Raw genomic sequence first — 14,816 nt, forward strand, 5'->3', positions numbered from 1 at the left:
ATGCAACATGCTGGCGATGAACCACAGACTTGTACACCTGAAACCTGTGTGATTTTATTAACCAGTTTCATCCCGATAAATTTAATTTTTTAAAAAAGCTGTCTGCTGCCCCTAATTTGCCTAAAAGCAAATTTTAATCAAAATTTTTCTTTGACCTACCCTGTCACCTTTAAGGCCCATGTCACCTTTGAATCCTGGAAAACCATCTTCGCCCTAAAAAATATAAATAACAGGTGTTCGAATATAAAATATGGCTATGTACAATACAAATACTCATAAGCAGGGAAAATTGTTCTGAGAAACGTGAATCCTAGCTGTGAAACATTTTTATTTTACTAATAAAAACGAAGGTAGAATATCTGCGTTAGTTTTGGCACAGATGGAGTAAACTGGTTGTTGGAGAAAAGATGTGGTGGTGCCGCCGGTGCTGGAGCTGTTGGTGATGGTTTTGAGGCAAAAAGTGAGTTGGGGAAGGGGCAGTTGGCATCTGATTAGTGGCGAGAGTATGGCTTCGACGTGCACAGTTTCGGAAAAGGGCATTTCAAGCCAGTGTGAGAACAGAGCTAGAAACCCTGCTGCCAAAAGCGCCTGTCGCTTTTCACTCTAAAATCCGTCAGTGGACGCACTTCGCTAACGGTGGCCCCGCCCCGCCCGCCCCCCGCCGCGCAGTCTTTGGTCCGGAATCTCCCCGCGGCCTCGACTCCACGCTCCAGGACTGAGCTCCAGAGACTCTGAGTCGCCCGTCTCACGATCTGCAATTCCTGCTGTGGTCACCGCTCTCCCACGCACGCTGCAAACCTTTTCCCGTCTCTCCACCTGGGGACACTTCGCCCTTCTTTCAAACACAGGCTGCGATTCTGCTACGAACTTTCCCAGGACCTCGGTATTTTCCCCTAAAATTAACCTCTCCGTGCTGAGCATTTGTTATCGCCACAACCTCCGTCCCGCTCTTAGGAGATCACTGGTCTCTATCCTTCTACTAAATGGTGCAAAACGAGACTCATGCCCAGTTATCCTCCGCACCTCCAGGGCCTAGTATGTTTTTGACCCTTAATAATCAAGACATTCAACTAACATTTTCTGAATGAACGTCTGGAGATGATCCGTGCCTCACTGTGAGTTTGGCAAGCTATGCCAAGGCCCGGGAAATACCAGGTAATTATGGGTGCATGGGCCCTGAACTTGGAAGAGGGACCCCGCCTGGCATCGCGCCCAGGGAATTCTGACTGGCGCAGAAGTTTCCTTCAGGACAGACACGCCTCCAGCGTTCTGGCCGTGAGCTCGCCGGTGGAATTCGGGTTCTCTCTGCACTGAAGGCGGCGGGCGGCGCAGAGGCCTCACAGCTGAAAACGACCCTGAGCCTCCTATTGACTGCTGTCCTCATGACCTTCCCCGGAGAGCACGGTAATCACACAGCTGCCAAGTTTGGTTTAAAAACACTGCGCTCTGTGTCCAAAAACCAGGAAGAGTTGTTAGGATTCTTTTCAGGCAGAGTTGTCTCTGTCTTCGGTTTTATTTTAAGAGAGAACACAGTGAACTGGATGCTATTTGTCTCACCTGTGCTTTCTAATGCATTCGCCATTAAGGAAACAAATTATGGCAGGTATCCATACAATAAATGTCTTTTTAAAAACAACTGGCACCATCCCATTCTGAGCTTTCCAGTTCTAAAATGATCAGGTCTGAGTTAATCTAAACAAAAAGCAAACAAAAAAAAAAATCCCCGGAATTTTAGAAGATTTGTAAAAGTGGAATTCACCCATGCCACTTGTTTTTCTGGGTATGATAAGTGAGGTCTAGGGGGAACAAAATCTGTGTCTAAACAGTAGAGACTTTTTAACCCTTGCTACTTCACCTTTGGTTAACAGTTAATGTTGTTATATATAAAAACCAAATAGTTTCAATTTCCTTTTTTAAGATAGGAGATACATGGTCAATTATAAAACCTACTCAGAAAAAAACTAATAAATACTATGCATGAAAATTCAATAGGACTTAATATTCTTTACAGAGTTGTAAAACAGGAAGGTTTCTTATCAAGAAAAATTCCAAACTAAGACAACATATTTTTTGCACAGGCAACGTGCAAACAGTGGCAAGGTCAACCCCGTCTGAACCCTCTCTGTGCTCTGTCGCCCTTCAGCCAGACTGTCTCCTGAACGTCCCCGGGGGTGACGCACGAGGCTGGGATTCAAACCCAAGCAGCCGAGTGAATGTCAAGCGCAGGGCGCTTTCCAGACCGTGGAACTGACCACTCGGTTGCACTCGCTGACAGCACCTCTGTATGGTGCCTTTTTTAAAAAATTTTTCTCAGAAAACTAAATTATAATGGATGCAATCAGTCCATCTCTCGGAACCTATTCCTTGCTGGTATCAAACTGACTCCAAGTGCTTTTGAAAAAATTATGAATAAGGGAGCAGACAGTGACCTTGCGCTCAACATTGACATTCCATATATTTCTCACCAAATCTACCAACATTTTATAAGAAACCCTGATTTTTAGGACATACCATTATAGGAGGGCAACTCAGTACTGATTCTGAGTAATGTCATTCAGTTGCGACATAAATGTTGAATGATTTGGAGGCTCCAAACTTATATAACATTTCTATTTTAAAATTTTCGGTTCTTCATCTAAAGACGATTCAACCGTAAATGCTCTATAAAAGATTCCACATTCTTTCATCCACCTGCCCGGTTTTAATCTTCAGTCTTTATTTCCTTCTCATTAATACTTAATCTTTAATTCCTCCCGGTTTTAATCTTTATTTCCCTCTCAGCCATACTTGTGCTATGCACCAGTATCACACGGGAAGACTCCCTCTTCCCCCAGCTGATACATGGTGCTTCTGACTTTCCTGTTTTGCACTGAGTTTCAATTTTTGAATTTGGGGGATTTTAGTCGAGAAAAGAGGGGAATGAACACTCCTCCCCTGTGCATACACCTGGATATTGCACAACTCCCGCAGAAAATGAGTTCCCTAAAGGCCAGCCTTACGATTTAGAAAACCGGGATACATGTAAGAAAAAGGGGTGCAGGACTCATTCTCTTTACAACGTGCCTTGTTTCTGTTCTATAATTTAGTCCGCACTCCAGGTTAAAAGAATATATTCGCTTTCAAGTTTTCAGGATACAAAGTACAAAAGTATATTTGCATTGTCTGGGCTATGAGGAATCACAATATATTTGGCAAACAGAATATCTTAAATGAGTTTACATTTTAATATCCTGGATACACAGTGATTAAAACCTAAGTGAATTATCACTTACCTTTTCCCCTTTAGAGCCCTTGAGGCCTCTGACACCATCCGCTCCCTACGGAATAAATTAGAAAGGCTCAGTGACTAGAATATTTTCCATTGAACTTAAACAATGGGCAATAGAATAGCACTTACCTTCACTCCTCTGGGACCGGGGTAGCCAATGGGACCCTGCGGACCGGGCGGGCCCTAAAACAGACCATTGCAATTAAATACAGAACACGTTCGAAAAGCTGCTTAGGAGCAGGATCGTTCTACCAAACAATCTACTAGAATGTGCTATTTTTCTACCATTGGCAAAGATTTCGTGGGCAGTTTATGGTTTGTTTCTGAAGTCAGGTGTGATCAGCGAGCCATGTGACTAGCCCTACTTATTCCAAACTTCTCATATCAGATACTCATGCTGAAAATAAGATATTGTGAATGTGTAAAGCACCGTAAATATTATACAATTAATAACTAATATTCTAAACCTGAGCAAATCGGATGTCCTCAATGTCTGCAACGGACAGTTACAGATTAACCAAGAAGATCAATAATTTCTAGCATTCACATCACTAAATATGATCAAAATGACGTAGTTTCCACCGCTGGTTTCACGCCCCTGGTCTACGTAAAGGAAATAATATGTCATATGTGCTACGCAAGTCCTGCAGGAATGCCGAGTATCTTAATAATAATCCAAAACTAACCACTCTAATAAAAGTGATCCTACCCCTGCTACTACAATGCAAAGTAGTATTAACATTTAAATAAGCTTCTGTTTAGGTATTTTGGTAACTGCTGCTCTTACAATTCAATCTCTTCCTCTTTCAGGGTTACCAGAAAGTAATAGGTGAAGATAAAGTTTGAGTGGCATAAACAGTTTAAGGATGTTCAGTAGTTCTGGCCTAATTTCATTACCATAATTCATGGTCATTTATTCCACATATACTGTAATGCAGAATGCGGATTTATTTCTGATCACGCGAATATTTTTTAAAAGGCAGGAAATGCAGTCTAACAGAACCGCTAATACAAAATTAAAAGTGACCTACTATACATCTGTTCATTTTATCCTAAACAAAAAGTAAAAATACAAGCCTAGGAACACGACATGTTTGAGTGGTAGCAAACGTTCTTCTGAAAGTGAAGACCCGTTCGCAGGAGGGACTTAGTGCCTGCTCCTTCTGTTCCGATCGGCCTGTCTCCTAGCGCAGCTGGAGGAGTCACGGTCACACAGGTGGCGGGGGGGGGGCACGTCCCCAGGAGGCAAGGGGAGGGCCGCTGCAGGGGGCACTTGGTGACCTACCAGCGCGCCCTTGTCTCCGGACTGGCCTTCTTTTCCAGGATGACCCTGTGTTTAGCAAAAACATACACTGGTCAGATGCATTATCAATGGCCGTTTATAATACGACTAAATATTGCTTTTTTCCAAAATACTGAGGTCTTACTCCTTCTGTTTCAAAACCAAGGGCACATTTTGCGTCGGAAGCATGCACCGTGGAAAGGGAGCGGGTGGGCACGGGCGTCCCGGGGAGGGCAGGGCGCCGGGAGGGCGCGGGACGGGGCCGGGGGGCCCTCGGGGGGCCGTGCTGGGAAGCGACGTGACGACAGGGGCTTCAGAGCTCAGTGCTTAATCACCGGCTGGGTGCTTTTACCACGAATTCATAAGGCCACTTTAGAAGCGCATGCAAAATCTATTTCTAAAGAGAAGGCGGGCATTTCAGGACCGGGTAACCGTTACTCACAGGGGGCCCATCAGCACCAGGAAGGCCGGCGAGCCCCGGTTTGCCTTGGGGTCCCTGACCAAACAGAGAGAGAGAATGTTTAGCTGGGAAAATGAAAATAATGCAGAGTCTGACTTTGTACATAGGAATCTACTACTAATAAAATCCTTAACTTGAGTCGCTGGTTTTTATATATAAACCACAACCATGCAGATACTTTTCAACATATAAAGTAGAAGAGATGGTATAGAGAGATAAATAAAATCACATTCAACACATGTCAAAAACATGCTAATTTTTGGCCTGCTTTTTTAATTAGCAGATGAGCTTTTGCATACCACAATAAACTAGAGTTTCAAGTATAAAAGAGAAAACAATATAGGTCAGAAATACATCAATTTATATCCTAGAGGAGGCAAACATTGGAGAGATCCATGAACAATACTGTGCTGATCCAAATAATTACAGAGTAACACTGATGAAACATCAGTAATTATTAACGTAGTTTAAGAAATATCAGTTATAATGTGACAGTTATTCATAGGACATGATGAAAAATAAATCTAATATTTCAATGTAAAAATGACATCACCTAATGTTCAGCAAACAAATAGTAACAGAACTATTTCTTCGACAGGCTAATCCCTGTGGAACCACAGAGGGTCTTAGATCGCATTGAGCTTGACCATTGCTAAGGCTGGAACATGGTCGGAATGACTGGCCCAACAGCCGACCCTTTCTTGGGGGGAACACAGGCATTCTGCTGAGAATGATGAGCTTCAGCCAGTCCCTCGGGCCCAGGCCACTGCTGCTTACTGGTCAAGTTATAAATTAGGATTTAGAGACAATTAAAAGGGCAAGCATCCAGCAGCAACCCTAGGCTGTGGACGTGGCCGAGGGGGTTTCCATTCTCAGAGTGCTGAGGAAAACCACAGGCTTCGCCTGAGAGTAGAGAGTTTACAAGACCCTACTTAAATCTCTATGAAACAACAGAAAGTTAACGATAACCTTTAACTTGAACAATTCAGATTTTATAACTGAGATTAGCTGCGTCTCATTTAAAGGGTTGAAAAGTTGCAGGCCCCTCCGCCACTCCGCCAAGTCCCAGGCAGGCTAGTCATCAAAGGTGACCGAGAACTGGTGTAAAACACCGTAACGGCAGTATTTTGCCTATCGCTGAAGTGATGCGGTGCTGTGAAGACAATGGTCTTATTTCTTAAAAACAAAATGCAGAGGCCTAATGCAGAACTATGCCATTAATTATTAGTGTCAGCAGATGCGGCGTTTCCGTGACAGTGACCGCGTGGGCAGTCCTGCGCGAACGCCTTGTCGCTGCACATTTAAGGGTACACGGCAGACACTAAAACTCTTGTACTGGCCCTGGCCAGGGAGCTCATCTGGTTAAAGCATTGTCCCGATACACCAAGGCTGAGGGTTCAATCCCTGGCCAGGGCACATACAAGAATCAACCAACGACTGCATCAGTCAGTGGAACAACAAATCTATCATCTATCTGTCTGTCTATCTATCTGTCGTCATCTATCTTTTCTCTCTCTAAAATCAATTTAAAAAATTGGTTGTGGCATAATTCTGTATATTTACCAAAAATCATTGACTTGTACGTTTAAAATGAATGAACCTTACAGTATGAGATTACACTCCCATTAAAGCTATTATTATTTTTTAATTATATGTTCATAGGAATAAAAAAAAAACTAAGGAAAGAAAGGCATGAGAAAGACCAGCTGACACTGTGCTGTAACTACAGGGAGTGGAAATAACACTTAGGAAATCTAACAGAGGAGATCAGAAGAAAAAAGACATCATTGTAATTAAAGATTCATTCTTGTTTTGATCCAGACACCGGGTTATTAGCAAGAACATCATTTGTCATTGCTGTATAAGAAATGGTGGCAGTGATAACTTCACAGTTTTCCCTTAATCAGATCTTGCCATCAGCCCTTTGTCACCAGCAAGCCTAATTACATTTTTTAAGTAATGACAAAGGAAAGGAGAACCAGAGAGAGAAAGTGAGCCCTGACTCCCACCAGCACCCTTCTGAGATTAATAAAGCTGCGAATGCCGCATCTGGAAGCTGTCCAAATGGGAGCTGAGAGTTTGTCACTGTCAGCCCAGGGATGCACAAGTGACTTCTCCCTCTCTGCTCTCCTGGTTAAGCCCCAGATCAGTTCCTTATGGCTGAGCCCTCGACGTATCTTATCAAAAACACCTGCCCAAGGCGGACAACGCAGACTGTTCGCCAGGCACCCCCCGAACAGCAGAGAAACTCACTTTTTCACCGGGAGGGCCGATTGGACCTTGTGGGCCGGGAAGACCCTGTGTCAAGAGAAGGCATTTCATCCGTCAGGAACCACATCGCAGGAGTGCGCTTTGTAGAACAGTGAGCTGTTAGCCCCGTTTCACATGAAATGAGTTGTGAGCCTCTGTATCTCTCCCCTGCATTTCCAGGAAAGTTCGGGAAGGCTCTGAGCAGGTTCACACAGCTACTGTTTTGGCCGGGGGGCTACAATGCGATCCTGTTCAGACCCTCCTGCAGGAGTGGCTGATCTCCTGGCTTTCCATCCGCACCCAAGGGCTCGTTTTCTCTTGCAAGAGAGAGACCTCTGCACATTTGCTCAAGGTTTTGGTTTTTTTAAAATTTTTTTTCAATTACAGTTTACATTCAATATTATTTTATATTAGTTTCTGGTGTACAGCTTAGTGGTTAGATATTCATACACACTTTACAAAGTGTTCCCCCTGATATTTCAGTACCCATCTGGCCCCATACATATAGTGTCCCCAAAAATATATACACAGACTTTGAATAATTATAAAGACAGAGTTTATTAAAATACATTTCTTTTTCAAAATTGAGCTGTCACCTGTTAAAGCATGTATATATTTTTGGGGGACACCCCGTAGTTATCACAATATTATTGACTATATATATTCCCTGTGCTGGACTTTACCATGACTATTTTGAACTTAATCCCTTCACCTTTTTCACCCAGTCCCCCAAGCCTCCTCCCCTCTGCTCAAGTTTTTTTGTTGTTTTTTTTTTTAAGGGGAGAAAAAGAATTATCTTCATACTCTCACATTGCAATCGTTTTTAGCTCTATGCAGAAAATTTTGAGACTGTCCATTTTCTCATAAAAAGATACCTCCCTGCCCCATGACCTCAAAGGAGCTGCGACAGCTCCGACTCACCTGAGGCCCTGGATTCCCTTGCTGACCTGGAGGTCCTGGCTCCCCTTGGGGACCCTGCGGTAGGAAAATACAGAGTCTTTAACAGAGCGATTTCGCATAACAGGTTTTTTTCTTCTCAGTTGAAAAACAGTCCCCACATCAATTCCCCCTATAGACAGTCTGGAAAATCTTGCAAAATATTACTGCCAGCAGAAGCTAATGGACTTAGCAAATGTCGTAAGAAATCCTTCTTTCAGGTCTAGCAACAGCAGGAGCTTCTCAGTCCCCAGGTTTTGTAGAAACGAGTCCCGTTGGGGGTATTTTCCACCTACCATGTTGCCCTTTGGTCCTTGGGGGCCGTCTATACCTGCGATGCCCTTCAACGAAGAAAAAAGTAGGTGTGGGTATTTATAAGCTTAGGAGCTGCCACAGGCCACCAAGAAGACTGTGAAACGGCGTGGCCCCCGTGAGCCCAGGGAGACGAACAGTCGTGCGGGGTCCAAGGGGAGCGGGAGGAAGGGAAGGCGTGCCCTCGGCCCGCCTGTGCTCCCGGAGACCCGAGCGCGACCCGCTGCGCTGGGAACTCGGCAGGAGCCAGGGCCAGGGGCGCACCGCGGGAGGGCGCCAGCCTGGCCTCCACAGGCGTCCCTGGAAAGCCCCCCGCCCCGGCGATACTCACGGGCTGCCCGGTGGGTCCCGGGGTGCCCCTGGGTCCCAGCAAACCTCGGGGGCCCTGGAAGGGAACAGACACAGACGCATACCCGTGAGAAAGGCCCTCAGAACACGCCCCGTGCTCTAGAGGTTTTAGGGGGAGGCTGAGAGTCGAGATACCCGCACGTCCTCGCCGAACACCCTGGGAGCGGGGTTTGAAATGCCGTCTCATGCAACTGTTTTCCAGAGTTTCTACTGACCAGGCGGCCAGCATGCACCACGCGAGGCTTTGCTACAGAGACTGACTGCGTATCTTTGATTCCGTGCATTTCCGTGTGACTCACTTGGGAGAGTTTTAAAATAAGAAATGGCTTAATACTTTACATATGTCACTTTTGGGTCGTTTCTGATTGGAAATGGCAGCACAGAATCTCATTGAATCTTATTTTTCTGCTGCACAGATAGAAGGGTCCTGTGTTTTACACTTGGGTTAGTTCCATCTTGAGAGAATATTCACTGAGGGAAAGAAACACCTGGGTGACTGTGTGAGGTGACAGAAACCATTAACCATTATTTCTGTTTAATCGCAGTCCGTCTGCCCCATCTTCTGCCCCCCTTCTTTAGAGAGGTCAGTACAGTAGTTCACGGTTTCTCGTATGTGCCTGAGCTGTGACGCCTGTGGGCCGACGGCTCTGGAAGGCGGCAGGTGTTTTGCGCAGACGCCCAGGCAGAGCAGGAGGTGAGAGCGTTTCCCCTCCCCGGCCCCTTGCGGAGCAGGAGCCGTGTCATCTCCTTAGGCTCGCACAGAGGTGCACCTTCCCGAGGTCGGGAGGCCCCTTCCAGGCTGGTGCTGCGACTAACTAGCTGCAGGGACACCTTCCCAGTTCAGTTTTCTCACCCGTAACATTCAGGGGACGCAGACAGAATCGAGCGCACTTATTCTTTCCTCTGGCATGCTGAGCATTTCTTTTTTTTGTTTGTTTGTTTCTCGTAATAAGCTTCATTTATCCTAAATACGCGAACAGATTCTGGAGCTATTGCTGATATAAAAAATTGGAACAAAACAAAGAAACAGCCACAAAAACTAGCTAAGGTTCTCCGGCTGACAAGAGGGTAATTTTTTACGTTCCTCGCGCCTCGAGGGTCTAAGGCTTTCGAACAGGAAGGCGCGACGCAGCCTTTAACGTCGCCCGCATGCCAGCCGCCCGGTTACCTAGGCGAGGCCGCCGCAGTCACCCGAGTGCACTGGCGACTCTCTCGTGCGGCCCCGCCGCTGCGCCCGCAAAGCGGTACCATTTAGAAAGAAAGAGCGTTGCTTACAGCTTCACCTGGCAGGCCCCTGGGTCCAATCTCGCCGTCTTCTCCCTGCCGTCGGGAATGAACAGTGAGACGGGCGCCCACACGCCTTCGCCCTCGGGCTTCGAGCTTAAACGTTTTCAAGTGCAGTTTAACTTACCCTCATTCCATCCTCACCAGGAGAGCCGGGAGGACCCTGGGGGCCCCGTTCGCCCTATCAAGTAAACGCAAACACGGTCAGAGCGTGGGCCAGGCGGGATCGGAAGCCCCGCAGCTCGCCTTCCAGGCAGAACAGGACGCGCGGCAGGAACACCTGCGCTTCGTCCGCCCGCCTCCGGACCCTCCGCAGCCAAGTCGCAATTTTACATTAACTGGCATCACACTGGCAGGCTGGGAAAATGTCCCCTTCATTTGCAGAACAAAAAGGTTTAAATTAACATCCCAAATAACTGCCAGACATCGAATTATTATGAGGGAAACCATTAAAGTATTATTTTGCTGAGGATTGTTTCAAACATGGATACGCTTTGGTGATTTTTAATTTAGATTTGTTTCTGCTTCTAAAATAGTTCATATTAAATCAGCACAACTCCAGAAGACGAAAAGGATTTTGGATATTTTTAAATTATATATTTAAGTTATATTTTTAAGTTATATAGAGAATTATAGATTTCTATTGACATGTGCTATGCGTTCACTAAGGATCTTGCTAGACATCATTTTCTTTCTTTCCTTTTTTAAAACTATATATCCTCCAATTTACCTAAGGGTTGTCCTACCTTCCTTATTAATTTCTGGAGGAGAAATATGCAAAGATCCAAAACCGATCATTTTTTGAGAGACTGCCTCTGCCTGATTTCCCACTAAAAAATATCTACTGGATTGCCGATCACAGTGGTGGTTTATTTAGCCTTAGCCAATGATAAGCTCTTGCAGTGGATTGCAAGGTAATATTATAACAAAGAAATACCTTGTGTGTCTCTGTCTACCAGAACCACCTCATTTAGTATAATACAAGGGTGTCCAGTATATTGTTATACTAATCACAGATTGTCTACAGATGTCTTCTTTTGAGTATATTTCTACAAATGGAAAATGTAAGGCCAAAACAAAAATTGACACAATTATAAAAAATAGAGGCAATATTAAATCTCTACAGCTCTATATTTTCCATATACATGCACATAAAAATTCCACCTCAATCATTTTATGATTGCATAAAATGAGTAAAGTCTAAAAACAATTAAAGAACTTTTATTAATATTGCCTATGTAATTCTACTTATCTTTATAAGTATCTAGGAGGTGTCATGATTTCTTAGCTGGATTTACAAATATTTAATTTTCTTCTAATTTCCTAGAGTGTAACAATTCTAAAATATTTCCTAATATTCTTGTATTATCTCTATATAAAAAGTAACAGAATAGTATATCTCACCCTGTGACCTTTGTCACCTGGCAGACCTGGAAGTCCGTCAAATCCTCGATCCCCCTGTAAAGTCATCATTAACATCATCATCGTCATCATCATAATCACCATCAACACCACCATCATAATCACCACCATAACCATCGCCACCATCATCACCAGCATCATCACCATCATCACCACCATAACCATCACCACCAGTATCATCACTATCATCATCATCACCACCACCATCACCATCATCATCACTATCATCATCACCATCACCATCATCACCATCACCATCACCATTGTCACCATCACATTTCCAGTCTAATTCTGTAGTGTAACTTGAATGTGAAATATTCTTTCATATCAAGAAACTTTATTTTAAAATATAGAAATCTGAGGGGTGAACTGACATACAGGATCTGAACATGCAGACATCTGAGCTCCTGACCTTTGCCCCAGGCTCTCCGGGCATTCCTCTTCCTCCGTCAGCACCTGGACGACCCTGATAAGGCCAAGAACATAACTAAGCAAAAGGGCTTCCCACTAGCACAGAGGAAACAAAGGACCTGATGATTTCCGATGCCCTTGGAATACACAAGAAAGCCAACATACCCTTTTTCCGGGTTTTCCCGTTGGACCAGGGGGACCTTGGACACCTCGAGGACCCTGTATCAAAACATCGTAATGAATCCATTTCATAAAATTCCTGGCCGATAAACTCAATCACATTGATAGACATGGTTTTAGGACTTTATATCCACTCAACTTCACCTTAATAATTTTTTAATTGATATCTTTTCCCCTTTATTTTATACCTTAGTCATTCTAACACACGAAAATCATTTCTTATGTGAAAGGCCAGATAAAGCAGAAGGGAATCAGTTTTTCTAAATGGCTTCTTGCAAAAAAAGAGTCATATTATTTTATTAAGTTTATATAGACATGCACCTTCATTTAAACAAAGGGAACACAGGAAAATTTGAACTTTAAGAAATCCTCAATTATTCATTTTATTCTCAAACCCGAGGACTTTATATTTCCCTTGACTAAGAGCATCCTTCACCCACGCATTTCATTCCTCTTCTCTTTCCAACCCCTTCCCTTCAACTTTACCTTCGTTTTTTTGAGATTCTCTCTTAGATACTTATTATTTTATTTCATTTATCATACTGGATTATAATTGCCTTTTTTCACAGTTGACGCTCCCACTGAATTAACTGTTGCAGCTTTGGACTCAATCTGTTTTTTTTCTGCATTACACTGCCCAGAACACGGTTTCTCAGTCGTCTACAGGATGCGGGAGGGTGAGGAAGATGGGCCAGCAGCCCCCAATGCCAGCTACCGGCTGGCACCGTGCGTGCCAGAGGAAGGGCAGGAGAAGCTCAGCGCGTTGCTCTCCTCAGCACACTACAGTGCTTTACCTACATATAAGGTCTCCTGTGGAGATTGTACACGTTTTTAAAAATAAAATTACACGGCTAATGATAGATCAAATGCAGTTCCGGTATAAATATTATATAGGCCTTTATATTTAATTAACTTTAAATTTTTAGAATTAACTTAAACAGTATGCCTGTAATGAATGTGGTGGAAAATGTAGCACACATTTGAAATTACAAATAATTTTAGGATCACTCTACAATACTGATTATAGAAATTATAAAATTAAGGCTGTCTAATACTTAGAGGTTAAAAGAATATAGCTTGAAAAAATTATGGTAGTGAGAGGACTCTACTCTGTGTCCCAGCTGAAAGGGAGGAGGAATTAATAACAGGATAAATCTTGTTAGTTTTTAATGAAAGTGATCGTTTGATAGTGGATCGCTCTGGAATTAAGAAGTCGAGAAAAAACTACAAAATCCACGAAAACTACTGCGGTACACTTTCAGATTCATCTATTTTTTAAAGAGCTGAGCTTGGCCAAAAAGTTCAACTTTACAAAAGACTAAATTCCTTAGGTTTTCCTGCAGCGTCCTTTCGACGTTTTTACGCAGCTCTCCATCCTTTTCGGTGGTGTCAGCCAAGCCGCAGAGCGAAGCGGCCACCTGAGTCCCCCAGGTGGCCTTCTCAGTTTCCTTTGATTTTCCCCCCACTGCAAAGTAAGTAAACTGCGCCGCACCCACACAGGGGCACCGCTGGGCGACAGAAAGGCCCGGACCGCGGACACGCCGCTCAGCCGCGAGCTCGCCGCGGCTCTGTGCCGAGTGAAAGCCGCCGAGTCGGGTCAGGCCGCGGCCGGCGTCACGCACAGGGCAGGCTGGCAGGAGGCGGCCGGGGCCACAGGCACCCACCCGACGGGCAGGGGCCGGGCGCGGGGGCACGTGACTGCACAGTGGTGGCACCCAGGCATCTTGGGGTCACAGTCTCGATGACTGTGGCGGTGACTACGAAGGAGATTATGGGTGCTAAATTTCAGTGTAACCTTACACTATTTTGTAAATGAAATTCATTTAAAAAGAAGAAAACAAATCAGTGGATGGCCGCTTGAGAGCTCCTGCACCCCGACCTGAATTTCTATTTATTGGGTATATTAAGAAGCATTTTTAAAAAAATGAATGCATTTAAAAAAATATATCACATTTTGTTTTTCTGTTTTTATAGAATAAATTTCATAAGGTGCATATATTGAATGGCTCTAATCATTAAAGAAATGACATTTTTAATTTGGCATCGTATAAGTGTACCCTAAGAGCTTTTAAAATTCTCAGCTCAGATATCCTGAATTTCTCTGAATTGCTTCAGCTCTACAGAGGGTGTGAAGTTAGCTTCTTTTACGGGTGTTAAATATCCTTTCTGAGAAAATATGCTCGATTTACTCTCCACAGCAAACATCTTGGGCTGGAGGCAGGGCCACTGTAAATAAAATTGTAATAGTTCTGCTCTGCTTTGTACGATCCCAAACCAATTTAACATTCGGAAGGCTAATGCTATTAAGCCTTTTCCCATCCTGGTTTATCTTCTTTTAATATCACTGAAGTTAATCAAGTCATTGGCAGTCAACTGGCCACTGAGGATTTTCCAGCGAAACAAGTTGATGTGAGCGAAGAGGTAATGTCGGTAAAACACGTGGCAGACACTTCAGTCATCCTACTTGAGAAAAAAGTCAAAAATCATATAAGTGACATAAATTATTTTTACCTGAGGACCTGGGTCACCGCTCTCACCTTTGGCCCCTGACGAACCAGGTCCCCCCTGTAGAGAAAAAAGCGAGAAAAAAATCATTTAATTAAGCCATTTCCAAACCACTCTTACCCCACCATTGTCACCTCAAATAACTAAACATTACTCAA

General features: G+C 44.1%; 1 protein-coding gene across 1 annotated transcript in view; it reads right to left on the reverse strand.

Annotated features, from left to right (window-relative positions):
• Positions 1–14,816, reverse strand: part of COL11A1 (collagen type XI alpha 1 chain) — a 129,767-nt gene that overhangs the window by 66,491 nt on the left and 48,460 nt on the right. Inside the window, exons 15-29 of the mRNA XM_087827736.1 lie at positions 14,665–14,718; positions 12,139–12,192; positions 11,975–12,028; positions 11,545–11,598; positions 10,268–10,321; positions 10,132–10,176; positions 8,840–8,893; positions 8,493–8,537; positions 8,182–8,235; positions 7,264–7,308; positions 4,993–5,046; positions 4,554–4,598; positions 3,398–3,451; positions 3,273–3,317; positions 160–213 (exon numbers count right to left, since the gene is read on the reverse strand). Of these exons, the coding sequence (XP_087683862.1) occupies positions 160–213; positions 3,273–3,317; positions 3,398–3,451; positions 4,554–4,598; positions 4,993–5,046; positions 7,264–7,308; positions 8,182–8,235; positions 8,493–8,537; positions 8,840–8,893; positions 10,132–10,176; positions 10,268–10,321; positions 11,545–11,598; positions 11,975–12,028; positions 12,139–12,192; positions 14,665–14,718 (765 nt within the window). The remainder of the gene's footprint in view (positions 1–159; positions 214–3,272; positions 3,318–3,397; positions 3,452–4,553; positions 4,599–4,992; positions 5,047–7,263; positions 7,309–8,181; positions 8,236–8,492; positions 8,538–8,839; positions 8,894–10,131; positions 10,177–10,267; positions 10,322–11,544; positions 11,599–11,974; positions 12,029–12,138; positions 12,193–14,664; positions 14,719–14,816) is intronic.

The sequence above is a fragment of the Miniopterus natalensis genome, chromosome 19, assembly GCF_054644295.1.
Source record: "Miniopterus natalensis isolate mMinNat1 chromosome 19, mMinNat1.hap1, whole genome shotgun sequence".
NCBI lineage: Eukaryota > Metazoa > Chordata > Mammalia > Chiroptera > Miniopteridae > Miniopterus > Miniopterus natalensis.